This window comes from Abramis brama (assembly GCF_963993115.1).
Source record: "Abramis brama genome assembly, chromosome: 9".
Lineage (NCBI taxonomy): Eukaryota > Metazoa > Chordata > Actinopteri > Cypriniformes > Leuciscidae > Abramis > Abramis brama.
Genome location: NC_139971.1, coordinates 30,806,275 through 30,825,264, shown reverse-complemented (window position 1 = coordinate 30,825,264; position 18,990 = coordinate 30,806,275). Strand labels below are relative to the sequence as shown.

Below are 18,990 nucleotides of genomic sequence, written 5' to 3'. Positions count from 1 at the left end.
GTCTTGTCTGTCACCTTAATGCATCTTTGCTGAATAAAAGTTTCTTTAATCAAATAGTAATAAAATAAAGAAAAATAGTAACACTTTAGTTTAGGGTCCAATTCTCACTATTAATTAGTTTCTTATTAGCATGAATATTTCTAGGATATTTGCCGATTATTTATACTAATGCCTTATTCTACATCCCTTAATCCAATACCTAAACTTAACTACCATAACTATTAATAAACAAAAATTAGGTGTTTATTGAGGCAAAAGTGTTAGTTAATAGTTAGATAAAAAAGTGAGAATTGGACCCTAAGCTATATAAAGTGTGACCAAAAAAAATTGTGAAAGAGCATGTGCAATTAAATATACATTATAAACAACACCAATGCATTTAATGTTTTTTTATTTATTTATTTTTTAATGTATTTAAAAAGTAAATGCACATCTATCCTATCGTTCATGTCTTGCACAACCAGTACATGCCAAACTTGGGCTTAGCAATACTTAGGTCTACTGACCCAATTTAACCAACTATTAACACAACACGAACACGCATATCTTCCACAGGCCCCAATTTCAGCATCTACATTCCTGCCTCACGTCTTTCTGTGCTACCAAAACTCAGCGTCATAAAAGCAGCCTGGAAGAAGCTTATAGATTATGGATTAAGCAATTATGCAGTTGGGATCACATCTGTTGGACTAAACGCAAGGCAGGAATAGTAAGAAGAAGGGCGAGGGGAGGAGAAAAGAAGAAAAGAGGTTACAACTGAGGGGGAAAGGGGGGTGGGAAATGTTTTTGGGGGGAGAGGAGAGACCATTATTGACAGGCTTTGGAGCAGAGCAGCTTGACCGCAGCGGTGGCCATGACAACCCCTGGGACTCCCCCATATGTCCCCTGGGATTGTTAGGATTCGTGCAGAGGAGCAGTGCCGTGCCAAGCGGCTTGCATTAGCGGGGCAGAGGCCAACCCACAGCACAATAACGTCAAAGAGTAGAGTATCGCAAACAAAGCAAAATATAACACACAAGGACAAGTCTTGAAAAAACAAACATTTTATTCTGACATGATTGCTTTTGTGACCATCATATTTTTTTTTTGTCTTGGCTCGGGAGGCATTTTTATCGTAAAGGAAGAACCACAGATTCTATTTTTTAAATGTAAATAAAACCTACTTATAAAAAAAAAAAGACAACATTTTTGGGTATTTTAATGTAATCCAAAATGAAGGCTACACTAGAGAAATGGCTGCTCTGCGGTTGGGTGGAGAGAAACAGCCAATCACAGCTACAGGATCCTTTAAGACTCCACCTGCATGCAAGTTAGCCAGTCACAGTGCAGTGTCTGCAAACACACACATACACAAATGCACACATTCCATGATGTCTTCCTCTCCATGGGAGATTGAGACAGTAAACACAGTGGTCTGTTTTAGAGGAGTCAGCAGGGAGATGAAGATTCATAATAAACCCCTTAAATAAAACAATGCTGGACTCGTATGCCCTCCATTGATTATGGAAGCGTATCACAGTGATGACAACTTTGAGCCAAGACAGCATCCTCAGAAACTCTGATTACAGTTACAAAAATGCCCCTGAAAAAAAAAAAGAAAGAAAAAAAGAGATAACCCTCATAGCACTAGCAGAGATGACATTGAGATGATGCACAATACAGTAGATAAATCAACCATGCCCAGACTGGCAATAGGGGTGAGGTATGTATATTTGCGTTTGTCTGTGTGTGTATGTTTGTCTGTGTGTGCATGTGTACAAGATGACGTTTTCCCCTTCCTTCTCATCCAACCCTATGGAAACCCGTCCCCAAGTTCTATTCGGCCTGGGCGTCGTAGTTGGCCCCGCCGGCCTTCTTCAGCTCATTGCGGAGGTAGTCTTCCTCCAGCTCCCGGGGATCGCTGATCATAAACTCCTTGGCAAAGTTCTGCATGGAAAAAGGACAGCAAACACACTATGAGCGATGGAGGGACAGGACTTGAGATTGTTTGCATGAGAACACCGATTTGTTTACAGTGAAAATGAACATTGTTATCTTCTGCGTCTGGGTGTGTCAAATTTTGTAAATCTGAGTCAGAAAATTTGCATATGGCATAAGGGATGGCGTAAGAGAACATGAAAAAACCCACCTGCACGATGTCTTTTACCAGTGTCTTGTCAGTGCTAATCTTAGCCCTTTGCAGTCCGCTGATGTTCTCGCCAATCCAGGTGATGAGGGTGAACTTGGCACGCTTGCTCATGGCGTCGCCCGTCGTGATCCTCACGAAACCAAAGAGACGGGCGTCATCTGAGAGTCAGAGAGAAAGCAAGGAGGAACCTTAACAAGGAGGATGCATTTTCTTGAATATTGTTTGTTTCTTTTAGGACTGATTAAAAATATTAATCAAATTAAATACATAATTAATTAAATTTGTCACAAACATATCAAAATTAGTTGAGAAAAGCCTCTAAATTAAGATAAGTCAGACCTTATCCTGGCAGACAAGAACAATATTGAATATACACACAAAAAGTGGTTTTAGCATCAATATTATTTTTTGAAATAGGTCAGTTTTTCTACAACGGACCTATTAGCCACAAATTAAAATTCCACACGATTATTTCCCCAATTAAAAAGCCCAGCAAAATGAAGAACAATTACAACAGAAAAATAACAACACATACAATTTAAAAATATATATAGATTTATTAAAAAAAAAAAAAAGAAGAAATAATAATACCTATTTGAGTTTGATTTCATGTTGACTTTAATATTAACATTAAATGTGCTTCTTTAATGTCTCTCTAGTTTAGCTGAACTTTGTCTGTTAAATAACATGGAAGAGCTTAGATACAAATAAACACTGTCCCCATTGTAGCAAGTGTTTTGAATCTACACTATTGCATTGTTTTCTTTTCCAGAGAAAGAAGTCACAACATAAAACGTAATCTGAGAGCATCACGTGCGAGTGGTGGACGAGACTGAGAAATTTAAGCTCTATGACATCACATGACACGAAAAACAAGGAACAGACAGAGTAAGTGGGTGAGGAAAGGAGGTGATCTAGTTGACCGATAAGGGTACCAATTATCTATTGATAAGGGTGTAATAATTCATCGGTAACACTCCCAGTCTCTCACAGCTTAACAGCTGGCCACTTCCTCCTAAATGTGCTACAACTGCATTGCAGTGGCACTAGGACAAGATTCAAAGATAACATCAAATGCTCCTAACTCTGGCGTGCCTCTGTTTAGACACTGACAGTATCAGAGATAGCATTATACGGAAGAAAGCACTTACTAAACCATTTATTCACATATTAATGATACACACCTTTGCACTTTGTTCACTATGTATCTGTGAATATAGTTCTGCTGAAACTCCTGCTTATCCCTAATAAGTATAGCAATAAATGTACAAATATATATATATATATATATATATATATATAAAGTATATAATAATATATAAAGTAGGCTACTGTCCCCCTTTACTCAATATACAAATAAACTGTAAGAATATGACTAATAGGCTATTGATAAATAAACAGTAGGCCTACGAGTTTAAGCTATTTAAATAGCAGTCCCAAACTAGTTTTTGTTCTTGGTATGAGCCACCACAGTCATTTAAAAATATACAAAATAACCAATAAGTGGCATTATGGGGTTATGGAAACAACAGTTACCATGGTGATACACAATACTTACAAGAACTGTAAAGTGAGTGCAGGCTACGAGTGCAGTATAACAACTGACAGGACATGAAATTTCGTTTTTCTGAGGTGAGAGACTTTATTTCGTATCAAGTTATGAATATAACGATAGAATAATGACACTGACATATAGCCTGACAACATCTCATCTGACCGCAAATACTGAATCTGGACACCGCGTTTTTTTCTAATTTAAAACGTAACGACGTTGCATGCTTGTAGTTTATTTTGCGCTGTATAGAAAATTATAGTGCGCGCTACTGCAGTTTAGCGGCTCACAGGTCAGGAAAGTCCGTTTTTCTGAGACACTTTTTATTTCAGCATACACATAACGTTACGTCTCTGGTAGTTACTATTGTGCTGGGTTCTCTGAAGTAGTCGTGGTTCGCCTCTCACAACGTAACATGCTCAAAACACACCACGCAGAATAATAAGTGGCTTTTTTTGTAATCGCGGCATCCGTAATCGCGATTAGAAATTCGATTAACGTTAATTGTGCAGCCCTATATATATAGGGCTGCACAATTAATCGAATTTCTAATCGATTAATTGTGTATGTATGTATATATATATATGCATATATATATATACACACACACACATACATATATACAGTAGGCTATATATAACTTAATTATACTCAATACAGATAGACAGCTAGACAGACAGACACGTTAGACAGATAGATAGACTTTCCTGGAAAACCAATGCCACGTGAATTCCCTTGGTACTTGAGACTGACAATATCTGGTTTTCTGTTGTTGATTAACTAGGCTTAAGGTTTAAGAAGCTAAGTCAGGGAACCATGGGTAATACTGTCAGTTGTATTTGGCACATTGACTGTTAAAGTTTCAAGAGCAAAGTGGATGGTGAATCGAAGTCACATTATAGAGACCTCTGCTGTATTTCAACAGAACTGAAACCTTAAACAAACCGCATTTAGGAAGTGAGTGGTGCTCATGAGTCAACATGCTAACAGTCAGCAGTGGGAAAGCATGGACTCTAGTAATAAAAAATAAAAAAAATGTGGCAATGATTTCATGAACTTTTACTTCCTCATGCGCACGCAGGACATTTCTGAAGAACTCACTTCCAGAAAGTCAGTGTATTTGTGCTGACTACTACATGTGTACTCTATACTTCCAGTCTGCCAGGCTATGATGATGCAGCAAAAAGAAATATTTAAAATATTAAACTTGTTAGACATCACCTAAAACTCAAGCTTTATATATAATGATATACAAAATGTATTATTTTATTAATGTGACCCGCTCTACAATTTTTAGCCACTTTGACCCAAAAACCCATTTTGAGTTTATGAACTACAGTAAAAAGCAAAGTTTAACATGAAAAATGAAGCAGAACACAAATGTAAGCAATGAAAAATCATATTCTTCACCCAGAGATTCACTATCACATAAAACCACATAATAAAGTTAGGATAACTCATTATGCTACTGACACTTTATGATACCTCTTAATAAAGCAGCAATCTTTTCATATTGTCCTGTCTACTACAGCTTTTTAGAGGGGATTGCAATGCTCATATACATAAAAGATTCTCCAACTACTCAAGAACCTACAACAAATATATTTATTGCTGGATAAAACAGTTTAAGGGCAGCAGCTACAGCACAAATCACTTTTCTGTTTGGATTTCATGACTAAAGTTGTCACAAAGTATTCTCCAGTAAAAGAGCTTATTGTAACATGACACTGCTCCATTAAGGAAGACATCCTTGATCATCTGTCAGAGCACAATGGCAGAAGCCAAGCTATTGCAACACTTGTACAAGTTTACATCTGCTAGTGGCTACACATCCACTCATGGAGACTGAACTGAGCACCACACCCAAATCTCTGTTCATAAAGGATGACAGAATGAGAGGCGAGAAATGACATTTCATTCTCTCTGTAGAGCTAGACAGTTATCTATAGTTATAAAAAATAATTCATGCAGTGTAGTATACTAATTCACTGTAGCTCGTTAGATCCCCAAAACCACATTAAATTAGGTATCAAGTTGAATCTAATGAGTTCTGTTGATTAATCGATTACTAATACAAATGTGTTTGCACTTAGTAAAAAACTCTCATTAAACATCTCACTAGTAGCTCGCCCTCTTGCCATGTCATCAAGGACAAATACAAAGCCATATTTGGTATGGTCTACCTTGGAATATAAATTACTTCCTAACATGTGATATGTAGAACTTAAAGTGACAGTGCACCCCAAAATGAAACCTCTGTCATAATTTACTCACAGTCATGTTTTTTTCAAACCTGTTAGAGTATTTTTTTTTCTGTGAAACTCAAATGGTAAGGTTAGAGCCTGTAAGACTCAGTCACCATTCACTTTCATTGCATCTTTTTTGATTGTAAGTGAATGGTGACTGAGTCAACCCCTAACAAGGAAGAAAGGAAGTCATTAGGTTTGGAACAACATGTGGTGAGTAAATTATATTCGATTAAACTTTCATTTTTGGGGGGTGAGCTATCCCCTTAACAACTGATTTAGTAATTAATTGCAGCTGCTTTCAAAAATACCTTAAGGTCCTCCCAACATAAAGCAGGTAAATAAGAAAATGAACTCACCTGTACACTGACTCTTGAATTCTTCGTAGTCGGACCCGTGACCAGCTGGTACAATAGTAGATCCGTCATACTTAAAAGATGCCCTTTAAACAGAAAATGTATATTTTAACTGTTGCCAAAACGATGGATGCGTCTCAAATTTTAGCAAGCTGCCTACCTAGACATTTTTGGGGGAAATGCTGCCTAGTTTCTAGGGTGCAGACTAGATTTTGAGACACTGCCCCTGGGTTAAAAGACCCATCCCTACATGTTGCACCACATACATTCATTTCATTAAATCAATTAAAAACAGCGTTAAACGGTATCATTTGATAATTCAAATTGTTGAAACAATGTAACGAGTTTCGCCAGCACGCGCCAAACAACACATAATCTGGATGTGCAGCAAATCAAGGCTTCACTCACCAGCATATATCTGAGCCGTCGTCTCGCACCAGATTGTATGCTTCTCTGCAAGCCTCTTTGTCAATTCGCGTTGCCATTTCGACGATGCAAAGGAAGATAATGTAACTAAAAGCAGAACAAAGTCGGGGGAATGAGAGAAATCGCAGATAAATCCCAAAGTGCGGCAGAGGTTGCTGCTGGTGGGACAGGGAGGTCTCTTCTCTCAGTGGGATGGAGAGGCAACTAATTTCACGACTCGATTCATTTCCTATTGCCTCTTAATGGGCGTTAGTGATATTTGTCTGTCAGGTTGCTGTTCCAGTGAATCAGAGAGCTTTTCACCTCCTAATGGCCAACCTGGGTATTGAGCTACATTAAATCCACCCAGTTCTGTTCTGTCATAACATTTGGTCTGAGTTACTCTGCCATCTTGTGGACCTGGGTTCACTTCATCCTGCTCTTTTCGGTAATATTTGGATTAGGCTACAACGAGAAATAGCCTACCATAGGTAATGGCATCAATAAATGTAAAATTTCACCCGAAAATAAAACATAACACAAAAATATTTATATAAAAATAAAAGTTTACAATTATTTACATGGTTAAGCATATCCCTTCCCTTGAAATTCTCATTCATAATAGAATTAATTTCAAAACAACATGCCTAGCTAGGCCTATTATCATGTTGCATAGCCTACACACTTACAATGATAGATAGATAGATAGATAGATAGATAGATAGATAGATAGATAGATAGATAGATAGATAGATAGATAGATAGATAGATAGATAGATAGATAGATAGAGTAGTAGTATGTAGACAGTACAGTCTGAATTTCTTCAGGGCGAAATTGAGCACAAAAAAACTTTTATTTTGAAATAAAGGTCAACACGGAAGAGAGAACTCAGCTTCACTGTGCCACGGTCAAAACTTGTTTATAGTCACGTACGGGCAGCCTATTTAACTAGTAGTTAATACGGATAAAGAATGGAAAAATGGTAAAATAATATCTGCATTTGACTGTACGGTTGTTGTCTAAGATGCATCGATAAAATATGTAAAATTAAATTGAATATCAGTGAAACGTAGTCACGAGTTATTGTGCATGTGTAAATACCACTTTCCTTTTGTATTCAGCCTTTGTCTTTTTTACTTTGTGTGTTCCTGTTTTGAGCGTTATATAATTGTTTTATACATGGTTACATTTAATTACTCCCGATCATTTTTTCTTTTTTTAACGATATTTTGCAGAGAGTCCTATGGCAGGTGACACAATGGACACTGGAAAGCAATCTCGTCTTTCTCGTCCTCACAGAATAAGTGAATATTCAAAGGTATGCGTAACAGTAATGTTGTTATTGTTAACTAAAATTATTAAAATCATTTTCGATGATTGAAATAAAACTGCAATAAAATATAACTTAAAAATAACTGAAATAAGTTGAAGATAAGTTGAAAATGATATGACAAAAGCACATAACAAAATTAAAACTGAAGATAAAATTAAAACAGAAAATAAAAAAATAAAAGCTAATTAAATTTTTTTAATAAATTCTATAATAGTATACAAATAATAATAAAATAACTGATGCAGCAACCTGTCATATTTTGTTTTTATAAATAGGCCTAATAATTTTTCAATAATAATTCAAATTCATAATATGAAATAAACATTTATTGTTACTCAATTATTGATTCTCAATGATTGCATTTTTAATAAAAGCAATACTTTTTTCTTCTTTTTATAGTAAATTAAAGGTTAAAGTTAATCGTCTGCTTTCACACGAAATGAAGACTCCTGTTATATCAGTCTGCTAGAAAACTTTTGTATGATGGACCATGTTGACGTCACATGACTAGCTAACAAACCTCATGCACACGTGTCAGTATAAAGTCTTAAAACATTGGGATGATAAGAAAAACTGCACGTTTTATATTTATCGAACCTTTAAAAAAGTCTGTTGATAGTGTCTTGAAACTATCATGAACTAACTAACTCTGATGCACAACAGGTGTATCGATGGGCAGACCAGGCTAACTACCTCCTTCAAGGGTTAAATGAGCAAAGACAGCATGGCCAGCTGTGTGATGTCGTTCTGGTGGCCGATGACCAGCGGATCCCTGCACATCGGGCTTTGCTTGCGGTGTCCAGCCCCTACTTCCAGGCGATGTTCACCCTGGGCATGCGAGAGGAACACGAGGCAGAGGTAGAGCTGGTGGGAGCCTCATACGTTGGTGTTAAAGCAGTAGTGGACTTCCTGTACAGCGGAGAGTTGCCACTCGATGGTGGAAACATCGACTACGTCCTGGAAACGGCTCACTTGCTGCAGGTGTGGCGAGCTGTAGATTTCTGTTGCCAATATCTGGAGAAAGAGGTACGTGAGGACAACTACTTGTACCTTCAGGAGCTTGCCTTCCTTTATAGTCTAGACCGCCTGGATGCCTTCATAGACCGCTTTATTCTGGAGCATTTCACCACGCTTTCCGTCACATCCGAGTTCCTCCAAGACGTGCGGCTGCCCAAGCTTTGTGCTTACCTCGCAGATGAGCAGGTGCAGCACGAGAATGAGCAAGCTCTTCTGCAGGTCACCTTGCAGTGGTTGAGTCAAAGACCCGAACGTCTTGCGTTCGCCCAGCAGCTTCTCTCCAACATTCGCTTAGCTCTCATCCCACCAGATGACCTCATAGGGCGCATATTGCCAGCCATACGTTCCCTGCTGCCTCCGGACGCAGGCTGTGAGGCATTAGTGGAGGAAGCAGTGGGCTACCACACGAGACTGAGCGCCCAACCTGTTCTCCAGACAACACGCACAGGCCTTCGAGGAGGTGTGGAGCGCCTGCTGTTGGTGGGAGGGGAGGTGTCTGAACGTGGAGAGGAGTTGAGTGCCGAGGTGTGCTGGCTGGATGAAGAAGCAGGAAAGTGGGTTGTCGAGACACAGCTGCCAGCTCAGAGGAGTCACCACTGCGTTGCAGTTTTGGGGGGATTTATCTTCACTGCAGGTGGGAGCTCCTCGCGGGACAATGGGGGAGATTCTGCAAGCAACTTGCTGTATCGATACGACCCCCGAAGCAACGTGTGGGTTAAGGTAATGAGCTTCACTCTGACAGTTTAAAAAGTCAGCCATGTTTAAGTTTCAACAGCAGGGCTCCAGACTATGGCTAATCACTCTTTATTTTCATATTTTTATTAATACATTTATTACTATTTATGTGTTTATTACTACATAATTTTGTCTTCATCCAAACTCAAAAACAATTTACTGTCAAATGTGTACATTTATGGGATAAATAGAGAAGAAATGCTGAGAATTATAGTTGTGTGCTTGTGAAAGAAGTGTGTCTTTAGCTACCTCTTGAAAAATGTCAGTGGTTTGGGTGGAAGTTGGCAGCTCATTCCACCAGAGAGTGTGAAAGTTTTGAAGGGTGACTTTGTGAAGGAACAACAAGACGTCGCTCATTCAGTGAACCTTAGCTGGTGGGAGGGAGTATAATCCTGTAGGAGAGAATTGAGGTAGGGAGGTCCTGATCCAGTGGTAGTTCTGAAAGCCCGTATTAAAGCCTTAAATTCGAATTCTGGCCGCAATGGAGTGAGAAGTGGTTAGTGGGAGGGATGCAGAGCCCAGTGAGGAAAAGTGTGTAGGAGAGAGAACGGAGTTTATGGCGAAAGGTGACCAGAGGAGGATTCAGTGGTGAGCATGAACGCAAAGTGACTGAGAACTGGTGAAAGAAGTGGTCAGAAAGATGTAGTGGACTTGTGAGGATGAGATCTATCTTTTTGCCTGCTTTGCGAGTCGCAGTGGTGTGCTCTCTTGTGAAGTAAAACAAGGCTAGAAGAGTTAGGAAATCAGTTGCTTGAGGTTTGTCTAGGTGGATGTTGAAGTGAAATTGGTGGAGAGTGAAGTTACAGTTATTACATGACCTTTAATTTTATAGATAAATAATATAGATGAAGATATAAAATGACAAATTAAGTGTTAATTAAAATAATAATAATTAGCAAGCATGAGACAAGTAGAGAATTGTACCAGAGTTTGAATGTTAATCCGAGTGTTTTTCTGATCTGCAGGGTGCCCCTATGAATCAGCGGCGTGTGGATTTCTATCTGGGAACCATGGGAGACTGTCTTATAGCCGTTGGGGGACGCAATGATAGCGGTGCTTTGTCTTCTGTTGAAGTGTACCATCCTGTTGAGGACTACTGGGCCTATGTTGCAGGATTGCCCAGGTTGGTTGGGTTTTTTGCACCAGTTTATGTGGATATGTATTTTGAATCCACACTGTATACTGCTGTTCAAAAGGTAAGATTTTGTATTTTTTTTAAGTAAATTAATATTTTTATTTGACTTTTCTATTCATCAAAGAATTTTTAATAAAAAAATTTCATGGTTTTCAAAAAACTATTAATCAGCACAACTGTTTTTCATCATTGATAATACATGTTTCTTGAGCAACAAATCAGCATATTTGAATAATTTCTGAAGGATCATGTGACACTGAAGACTGGAGTAATGATGCTGAAAATTCAGCTTTGTCATCACATGAATACATTACATTTTAAAATAGAAAATCAAATAAATGCAGACTTTTTCAAACTGAATTCAATCGTACCGACACCAAATTTCTGAATGGTAGTGCACTTGGTACTGTCACAAATTAATAGCATCTCACTCACGTTCATGTCATTTAATCACATTGGACTTTCTTTCCACTGTGGAACATAAACCTCACGCCACAAAAACAGTTTCTTTCCATTTGCAACTGGCCTCATCAACACTGTTTCATACATGTTACATTAATCACACACTACTCAGTCTACTATGCTGCACCTTCTTTTCTTTTGCACACATTACACTAATGTAAAGTTACATTTTAAAATAGTTGTCTATTTTTATTTATAATATTTTTATTCCTTGTTTTCTTATAATTTTTATGCACCTGTGCACCAGGACAAATTCCTTGTACATGTTGTACTTGGCAATAAAAGCTGATTCTGATTCTGATTCTAAAGGTAATTTATTGGGGTTGACAAACTTTTGTGTAAATATTAACCAAAAAATACCATAAAAGTGGCTCAAATCTCATCCTTTCTCATGTTCAATTTAAAATAAAAAAAAAAAAAAAAAAAAAAAAAACTGTCAAATGTTATTATTAAAACTTTTCTTTAAAAAACTTTTTTAATCTTCTTTCATAGATTCACATATGGTCATGCTGGGACTATTCTCAAGGGCATCGTCTACATCTCTGGGGGTCATGATTACCAGATTGGCCCGTACAGACGTGACATGCTAAGTTATGACCCTAAAACTGCAGACACGTGGACGGAACGACAGGCCATGATCTTGGCGCGAGGCTGGCACTCTATGGCGTCTCTGGTGGACAGAATCTTTGTCATCGGGGGCAGTGATGACCATGAGGACAGCATGGAGCGTTTTGACGTGTTGGGAGTGGAGGCCTTTGACCCGCAGACTGATCAATGGACCAAGATAGCCCCTCTCAGGTACCCTAACAGTGAGGCAGGGGTGGCGGTCTTGGATGGAAAGATCTATGTACTGGGAGGGTACACCTGGGAGGCCATGGACTTTTCTCAGGGCACTCAAGTGTTTTGTCCAGACAAGGGCCAGTGGGTCTTGGGTCCAAATCTACCGAAGCACATTGCTGGAGCTTCGGCGTGTGTGTGCCTTGTCAGACCCCAGCAAACCAATAGTATAGAGGGTCATACCTCAGGACACACAGAGAGAGACAAACAGAATTCCAGCCAACAGCAACACAGGTGATTGTCTGGGGCACTTATTGGATTCAAAAAAGTGATCTGAAGAACACTTTCATGAGAGTACTGACTTTCTGAATGTAGGTTGACATAAGCCTGATGCCATTGGCTGCCTCTCAGATCCTTTTAAAAAGAGGTCAGCAGGAGATACTGTGATATGTTAGACTATGAATCGAAGTTGAAAAGCACAAACTAATATTGTAGTTTTTGTTACAAGCTTTTTTGGAGTTCTCAGTTACAATTAAAACACCCTGAAGTGACCATTTTACATGACTGTTTCCACCGGGTTTTTTTTTTTTTTTTTTTTTTGAGTGAAATTTTCATTTTATGATTTTAAGTACAATATTATTCAAAAGTTTGGGGTCAGTAAGATTTAAATAATAATAATAATTACTACTTTAATTCAGACCTAGAGAAATAAACTTTAATTGTTACAAAATATTTGTTTCAAATAAATGCTGGTCTTTTGAAATGTCTATTCATCAAAGAATGCTGAAAAAAATTATCTTGAATTCTGCAAAAAGTATTAAGCTGCACAACTGTTTTCAAATGATCACCAAATTGGCATATAAAATGATTTCTGAAGGGTCATGTGACATTGAAGACTGGAGTAATGGCTGCTGAAATTGACCTTTGCCATCACAGGAATAAATTACATTTTAGAATGTATTCAAATAGAAATATGATATTTTAAATAGTAATAATCACAATATTAATGTTTTAACAGTATTTTAGATCAAATAAATGCAGCTTTGGTGAACATAAGAGACTTCTTTCAAAAATATATATTTTTTAAATTCTAACAGACCCCAAACTTTTGAATGGTAGTGTATGCATTGATGCTTTATTTTAAACTAATGAAGTTACAGTAATGACATCTGTGAGTGTTTTTCAAAAATATTTTATTCCAGTGCCTTAAAATGTTGTCGTTTATCTATACACATATGAATACCTGAACCTAACGATCAAAAACAGTATCTTCTTTACTCCAACCTCCAGAAGTGCTTGGTCACTTTTCTCTAGGTGGGTTCTTAATCATCTAAGACTAACAGCATTTCACTTGAAGGGGTAGAAGGGATGTGGTTCCAATCTGAGGAGCAATAACACTATCCAGTTAACTGCTTGCTAGCCATGTTTGTTTACAGCATTAAGTATTCAGTGAATTCTCTGTATGAACAAAATACCCACATTATCTACTATTTGCCAAAATGCAGTATACTACAGTCACTGCATGCAACATTGTATCCCACAATGCAATGCATTTAATGTGACCTTCCATTTCCAAAATAATTGATTGGAAGAAATATCAGCTGCTTTTTTAACATCTCCTTGTTGATTTCTCAAGTTAAGACGTTTTTACACAAAATTGTTTAAATGCAAAATAAAAGTTTTTATTTTTGAAACTATAAACATGTAACACTACTGTACACCTACTTTTTTAGAAGTGTTTACAGTTTCATATGGCAAGTAGAATAACATATTATCTTACTGTGTAATGATGCAGGCCCTCCAGCCTCGATTCAGAGAGCTTAGAGCATTCATATCCTCTTCATCCAGAGTGAAATCAAAGATCTGCACACAGACACATAATAGGGATAGTAGTTACAATAGTTCATAGTTTTACAGTATTTAAAATACACCCTCATTTTGATCAAAATGCGACTGGAAATTTTGCTTAGATGAAAGCTCAAGGTTACAGCTGACATCATTTGGAGAAATGATGTAATATTGGAATAAATGGAATATTCAGAAGTTTACCTTTGTGTTCTCTAAAATGTGATGGGGTTTCAAACTCTTTGGGATCACTACAATGCTCTGTTGAATGTGATACCTCAATAGAACCTGCAGGACAATCAAATACAACATTAAAACCCAAAAAGAGAAAAGTGGATTACGATACTTGTAATCGTAGAAAGGTATTACCTGTCCAGGGGTCCGTCTGTGCTTCTTGGCAATATCCCCGACAACAGGATCCTCCAGTAATGTCCTGGGATCCGTATCTCCTCTTTGGCTGCAGAGGTAAGGAAATGAATAAAGAATTGTATAAAATATCATCTGATGTTTAGGTTATAACCTTTAATGGACTCATCATTCCCACCCTTCTCATTTGCTTTGATAAGATTTAGACCCGACTCGTGTTTAAATTGTCTTTGTACACTTACAGCTACAGCTAGTTTAAACTTACAATTCTAAAGGTCTCCCAGGTGAGCCAAATGGACTGTAGGCTGTTAAAGCAATGTTCTTGGACTTACAGTAGTCAATCAAATCAGACTGAACCAGGTAAGGATGAAGCTCCACCTGTAAAACAAACAGCTATTTACAATGTTGTTAATAACAATTATCTATATACTGAATATGTATGCCTATATTATTTAATGACTCATAGTTCCTTATTTAAAGGTGCGTCATGTCAGAGTTACTGTAATTGAGATTCCTACTTGTAAAAAGCGTTTACATCCTCTTAAAACTTGAAATTATCGCTTGTAAACTCCGACTTGTACCATGTGATCGCTGACATGACCACAGCATATTAATTTAGTCGTTTTGTCGTTAATTTTGAGTCCGAGGACATGAACAACTCCGAGTAGAAAGTCATGTGTTGTGTCATCTCTTAATTATGCACGACATTGCGTGAACATAGCAAATCCAAACCTCATTTGATGTACAACTTGGTAGACAATCATATGATGTACATGCACCTGATTAACAGCAGGTGGGATTTTGGCCACATATAGCAATCTCTCTAATTGCTCGATTGTGAAGTTAGACACACCAATACTTTTCACCTTTCCTGTGGCTTTCAGAGCTTCCATTCCCTGAAAGAGACGGCAGCACACTCATCATTAGCAACGTTTTTTCATTATATGCTGAGTGTTTAGCATTAGCGGTTAGCATTACCTTCCAGACATCAACATAGTCTATGTCAGTTGTAAGCATCTTTCCATCCTTTTCTGGGAAAAGCTCATCGCCCATTTTCTGTAAGTTATTATAAAGCAAACAAAAAGTATATTTTAACTTTAATACAAGAAATAAGTTAATTTGTAGATTAAAAATGTGATGGATGTTAAGGCAACATAATTCAACTACATTATTTTTTTTTTTTTTATAACTGTGAGAAACTGAACACTCCATGTTTGGGAGGCTACTAATACATTTGATGTTGATCTTGATATTCATGTAGAGAGGTAAAAAGCTATTTGGGCACTTAAATCACACTTAAAATGGATGAATTATACTCTATATTGCCAAAAGTTTTGGGACATCTGCCTTTACATGCACATGGACTTTAATGACATCCCATTCTTAATCCATAGGGTTTAAAAAAGAGTTGGCCCACCCTTTGCAACTTTAACAGCTTCAGCTCTTCTGGGAAGACTTTCCACAAGGTTTAGGAGTGTGTTTATTGGGAATTTTTTACCATTCTTCTAGAAGCGCATTTGTGAGGTCAGACACTGATATGTTTGACGAGAAGGCCTGGCTCGCAGTCTCCGCTCTAATTCATCCCAAAGGTGCTCTGCACAGTCATGTTGGAACAGGAAGATGTAACAGGAAGATGGAACATGTTTCATCCCTAAACTGTTCCCACAAAGTTTTTTGGGGGGACAAAAATTGTCAAATTGTCACACCATAATCCCCCCTCCACCAAACTTAACACTTGGCACAATGCAGTCAGGCAAGTACCGTTCTCCTAGCAACCGCCAAACACAGACGACTCCATCAGATTGCCAGATAGAGAAGCGTGAAGAGTACAGTGACGGCGTGCCTTGCACCACTGCATCTGACATTTGCATTGCACTTGGTGATGTAGCCTGAGGCTTGGATGCAGCTGCTTGGCCATGGAAACCCATTCCATGAAGCTCTCTACACACTGTTCTTGAGTTAATCTGAAGGCCACACAAAGTTTGGAGGTCTGTAGCTAATGACTCTGCAGAAAGTTGGTGACTTCTGCGCACTGTGCACCTCAGCATGCACTGACTCTGCTCTGTGATTTTATGTGGCCTACCACTTCTTGGCTGAGTTGTTGTTGCTCCCAATTGCTTAGACTTTGTTATACTACCACTTACAGCTGACAGAGGAATATATGAGGAAATTTTACTAATGGACTTATTGCACAGGTGGTAACCTATCACTGTACAATGCACTGAGCTTTTTTGAGAGCGACCCATACTTTCACAAATGTTTGTAGAAGCAGTCTGCATGCCTAGGTGATTGATTTTATACAACTGTGGCATGGAAGTGATTGGAACACCTAAATTCAATGATTTGGAGGGGTGTCCCAATACTTTTGGCAATGTAGTGTATATATGAATCAGATGCATTGATATAAATTATTTTTAAGTGTGACTTAAGTGTCCAAAGAATTTTGAGGCCACTGATTCTTGTATTACCTTAAGTCCTACTGGAAAGTGAATTAGGTAGAGGTCCAGGTAGTCTAGCTGAAGGTCATTTAAAGATTTATTTAAGCAAACTGGAATGTCTTCAGAAGCATGGTCAGTGCACCACAGCTGGAAAAGAGAGGCATCGTTATTGCATGTATGATGTTTTTGCTCCTTTTAAATGTGTCTATTTCACCTTAGATCACCAACATAACTTAAACCTACTTTACTGACTATGAACATGTCTTGGCGTCTGATGATGCCCTGCTGTATCTTTGACTGGATGGCCTTCCCCACCTCTGTCTCATTCCGGTAGCTGTAGGCTGTATCTATATGCCGATATCCAGCAGCGATCGCTGCCTCAACTGCCCTTTGACACATATCTGGGCCAGTGGCCTGTTTACCATGTTGTAAAACATTAAATCATTGCTAGTTTCTGTTGCATAAGATAATGCAATTATTACACTATTAAACATTACAATATGGCTGTCCTTTGGTCCTGAAAAAGTGTAATGCATATGTTGGTAATGTATTAAGAAACAGAAATCACAAAATTAAAACAAGGGAAAAAAACTAAATTAAAAGATACAGGGAAAGACAAGCAATTAATAATTACATATATAACAATAATAACAACACACAAGCATATATTGCACACACACACACATATGGGAGATGGGACATGTTGTCACAATGGAAACCTGTCATTGAATAGCCTATAGCCTAACATAAAAATTACTGCTGGCATTTGTGGAACAAAACTTGTAGTTCTTGTAGTTTTCCATATAACTTACCAATGTGACAACTAGACCTTGTAATGTCCCCTTCCCCCTATTCAGGTAAATCTGAATGCTCATCTAAGAGTCATTTCAATGTAAAAAAAAAGTTTCCAGATTGATCTGAATTTATCCTATATATGTAGTTAGTATGAGGCCATTATAGAAATGGAATGCTACCTCTGGCTTCCATGTTCCAAGTCCCAGTAGTGGCATGCGTGTGCCATCATTTAGTTCAATCGTCCTAGGTTGTCCGGCTCTCTCCTCCATGTAAGTGCAATGAGTAGCAGCTAAGTGGACTGACTTGTCTTTCCTGTCCTTTTCCTCTCTCTATTCTAGCTCATATCTTCCTCTTTGCAGTTTAAGCAGACCTGCCTTCTCTTTATCTTTCCAGTTAATCATTGAACTTGACAAGGAGTGTGTCAGTAGTGTGTATGTGCGTGTGTGCAGATAATTTACCACTATTGTTCCTGTACGCGTTTCCTACAGGCTTTTGGCACAATTGTGTGAAGGTGACCTTAGAGCTCATGTGACCCTGTGTTACTTCCTCGTGTGTGAGAGAGAGTGTGTGTGTGTGTACTTGTTTAACCTACATTGTGAGGATCAAATATCCTCACAAGGATAGTAAAACCTGTGATCACCTACATTGTGGATTACCAGCAGTCCCCACAAGGGAAATGGATTATTAAACATACTAAACGATGCTTATTCGAACATGTAAAAATGCAAAACGTTTTCTGTGATGGGTAGGTTTAGAGGAAGAGGTAGGGTTAGGGGATAGAAAATACAGTTTGTACAGTATAAAAATCATTACGTCTGTGGAAAGTCCCCGCAAAGATACTGAAACCTAAATTAAAGGGTAAAAAAAATTAAGTTTTCACCTTTCACCTTTAATTACCTTTTAAAAAGGTATAAAAAAAAGAGCAAAGCTTTGTATTCTGCAATTTGTGCATCAAACACTCGAGGGCAGCACACTGACACAAAAGCATTTAAATCTGCCCAAATCATTCCAGCAATAGGTTTTGATTTGTCTAAGAAACCTTAAAAACTTAGTCAACCATACAGGGATTTCTCACAAATCCACCTGATTTTCACATCTTGAGGAAGTAAGAGAGTGTAAGAAGTGGTAAAAAAATACTAATAATAAAAAAGTCTCCACCTCCTCTAATGTATTTGTAGGCTATAGCAATCCTTAAAGGCACACTATGCAGTTTCTGTTTTTCTCAAACAGCGACCCCTAGAGTCGCTGTGGAGTACTTGTATTTAACGTTACTGTCGTAAATACCACTCACGCAGAGCCGTCTCTGCACTCTTCCGACCGCGCTTTCTTCGTTGACTCTGCCATGATTCAAGTCTGAAATGCGTGCTAGTGTCTTCCAGAGGCTGCTTCATATGTTGTT

The 18,990-nt window shown here is 38.1% G+C and overlaps 3 protein-coding genes across 3 annotated transcripts; 1 reads left to right on the top strand and 2 right to left on the bottom strand.

The window, feature by feature from the left end:
* Positions 1-1,027: 1,027 nt before the first annotated feature.
* On the bottom strand, positions 1,028-7,016 carry cotl1 (coactosin-like F-actin binding protein 1). The gene is made up of 4 exons (XM_084124407.1): positions 6,691-7,016; positions 6,286-6,368; positions 2,129-2,286; positions 1,028-1,926 (listed from the first exon to the last, which is right to left on the bottom strand). The coding sequence occupies exons 1-4, from the start codon at positions 6,765-6,767 to the stop codon at positions 1,816-1,818; spliced, it is 429 nt and encodes a 142-aa protein (XP_083980533.1). The 5' UTR covers positions 6,768-7,016; the 3' UTR covers positions 1,028-1,815.
* A 539-nt stretch (positions 7,017-7,555) lies between these two features.
* Positions 7,556-12,706, top strand: klhl36 (kelch-like family member 36). Its single transcript, XM_084124405.1, has 5 exons — positions 7,556-7,670; positions 7,924-8,006; positions 8,685-9,758; positions 10,739-10,896; positions 11,863-12,706. Exons 2-5 carry the CDS (start codon positions 7,932-7,934, stop codon positions 12,443-12,445), a joined length of 1,890 nt encoding a protein of 629 aa, XP_083980531.1. The 5' UTR covers positions 7,556-7,670; positions 7,924-7,931; the 3' UTR covers positions 12,446-12,706.
* A 555-nt stretch (positions 12,707-13,261) lies between these two features.
* On the bottom strand, positions 13,262-18,077 carry LOC311089609 (aldo-keto reductase family 1 member B1). Its single transcript, XM_084124406.1, has 10 exons — positions 17,771-18,077; positions 17,040-17,210; positions 16,827-16,943; positions 15,337-15,414; positions 15,138-15,254; positions 14,624-14,736; positions 14,362-14,449; positions 14,197-14,280; positions 13,928-14,010; positions 13,262-13,528 (listed from the first exon to the last, which is right to left on the bottom strand). Exons 1-10 carry the CDS (start codon positions 17,858-17,860, stop codon positions 13,495-13,497), a joined length of 975 nt encoding a protein of 324 aa, XP_083980532.1. The 5' UTR covers positions 17,861-18,077; the 3' UTR covers positions 13,262-13,494.
* Between the last annotated feature and the right edge of the window lie 913 nt (positions 18,078-18,990).

Excerpts from the sequence above, each read along its gene's own strand:
- cotl1 (XM_084124407.1), bottom strand. The coding sequence starts at position 6,767 with ATGGCAACGCGAATTGACAAAGAGGCTTGCAGAGAAGCATACAATCTG. Across the intron at positions 6,369-6,690 it reads GACGGCTCAGATATATGCTG|GGCATCTTTTAAGTATGACG; the intron begins GTGAGTGAAGCC and ends TTCTGTTTAAAG. Across the intron at positions 2,287-6,285 it reads ATTCAAGAGTCAGTGTACAG|ATGACGCCCGTCTCTTTGGT; the intron begins GTGAGTTCATTT and ends TCTGACTCTCAG.
- klhl36 (XM_084124405.1), top strand. The coding sequence starts at position 7,932 with ATGGCAGGTGACACAATGGACACTGGAAAGCAATCTCGTCTTTCTCGT. Across the intron at positions 8,007-8,684 it reads GAATAAGTGAATATTCAAAG|GTGTATCGATGGGCAGACCA; the intron begins GTATGCGTAACA and ends GATGCACAACAG. Across the intron at positions 9,759-10,738 it reads GAAGCAACGTGTGGGTTAAG|GGTGCCCCTATGAATCAGCG; the intron begins GTAATGAGCTTC and ends TCTGATCTGCAG.
- LOC311089609 (XM_084124406.1), bottom strand. The coding sequence starts at position 17,860 with ATGGAGGAGAGAGCCGGACAACCTAGGACGATTGAACTAAATGATGGC. Across the intron at positions 15,415-16,826 it reads ACTTTCCAGTAGGACTTAAG|AAAATGGGCGATGAGCTTTT; the intron begins GTAATACAAGAA and ends AATAACTTACAG. Across the intron at positions 14,737-15,137 it reads TCCCACCTGCTGTTAATCAG|GTGGAGCTTCATCCTTACCT; the intron begins GTGCATGTACAT and ends TTTGTTTTACAG.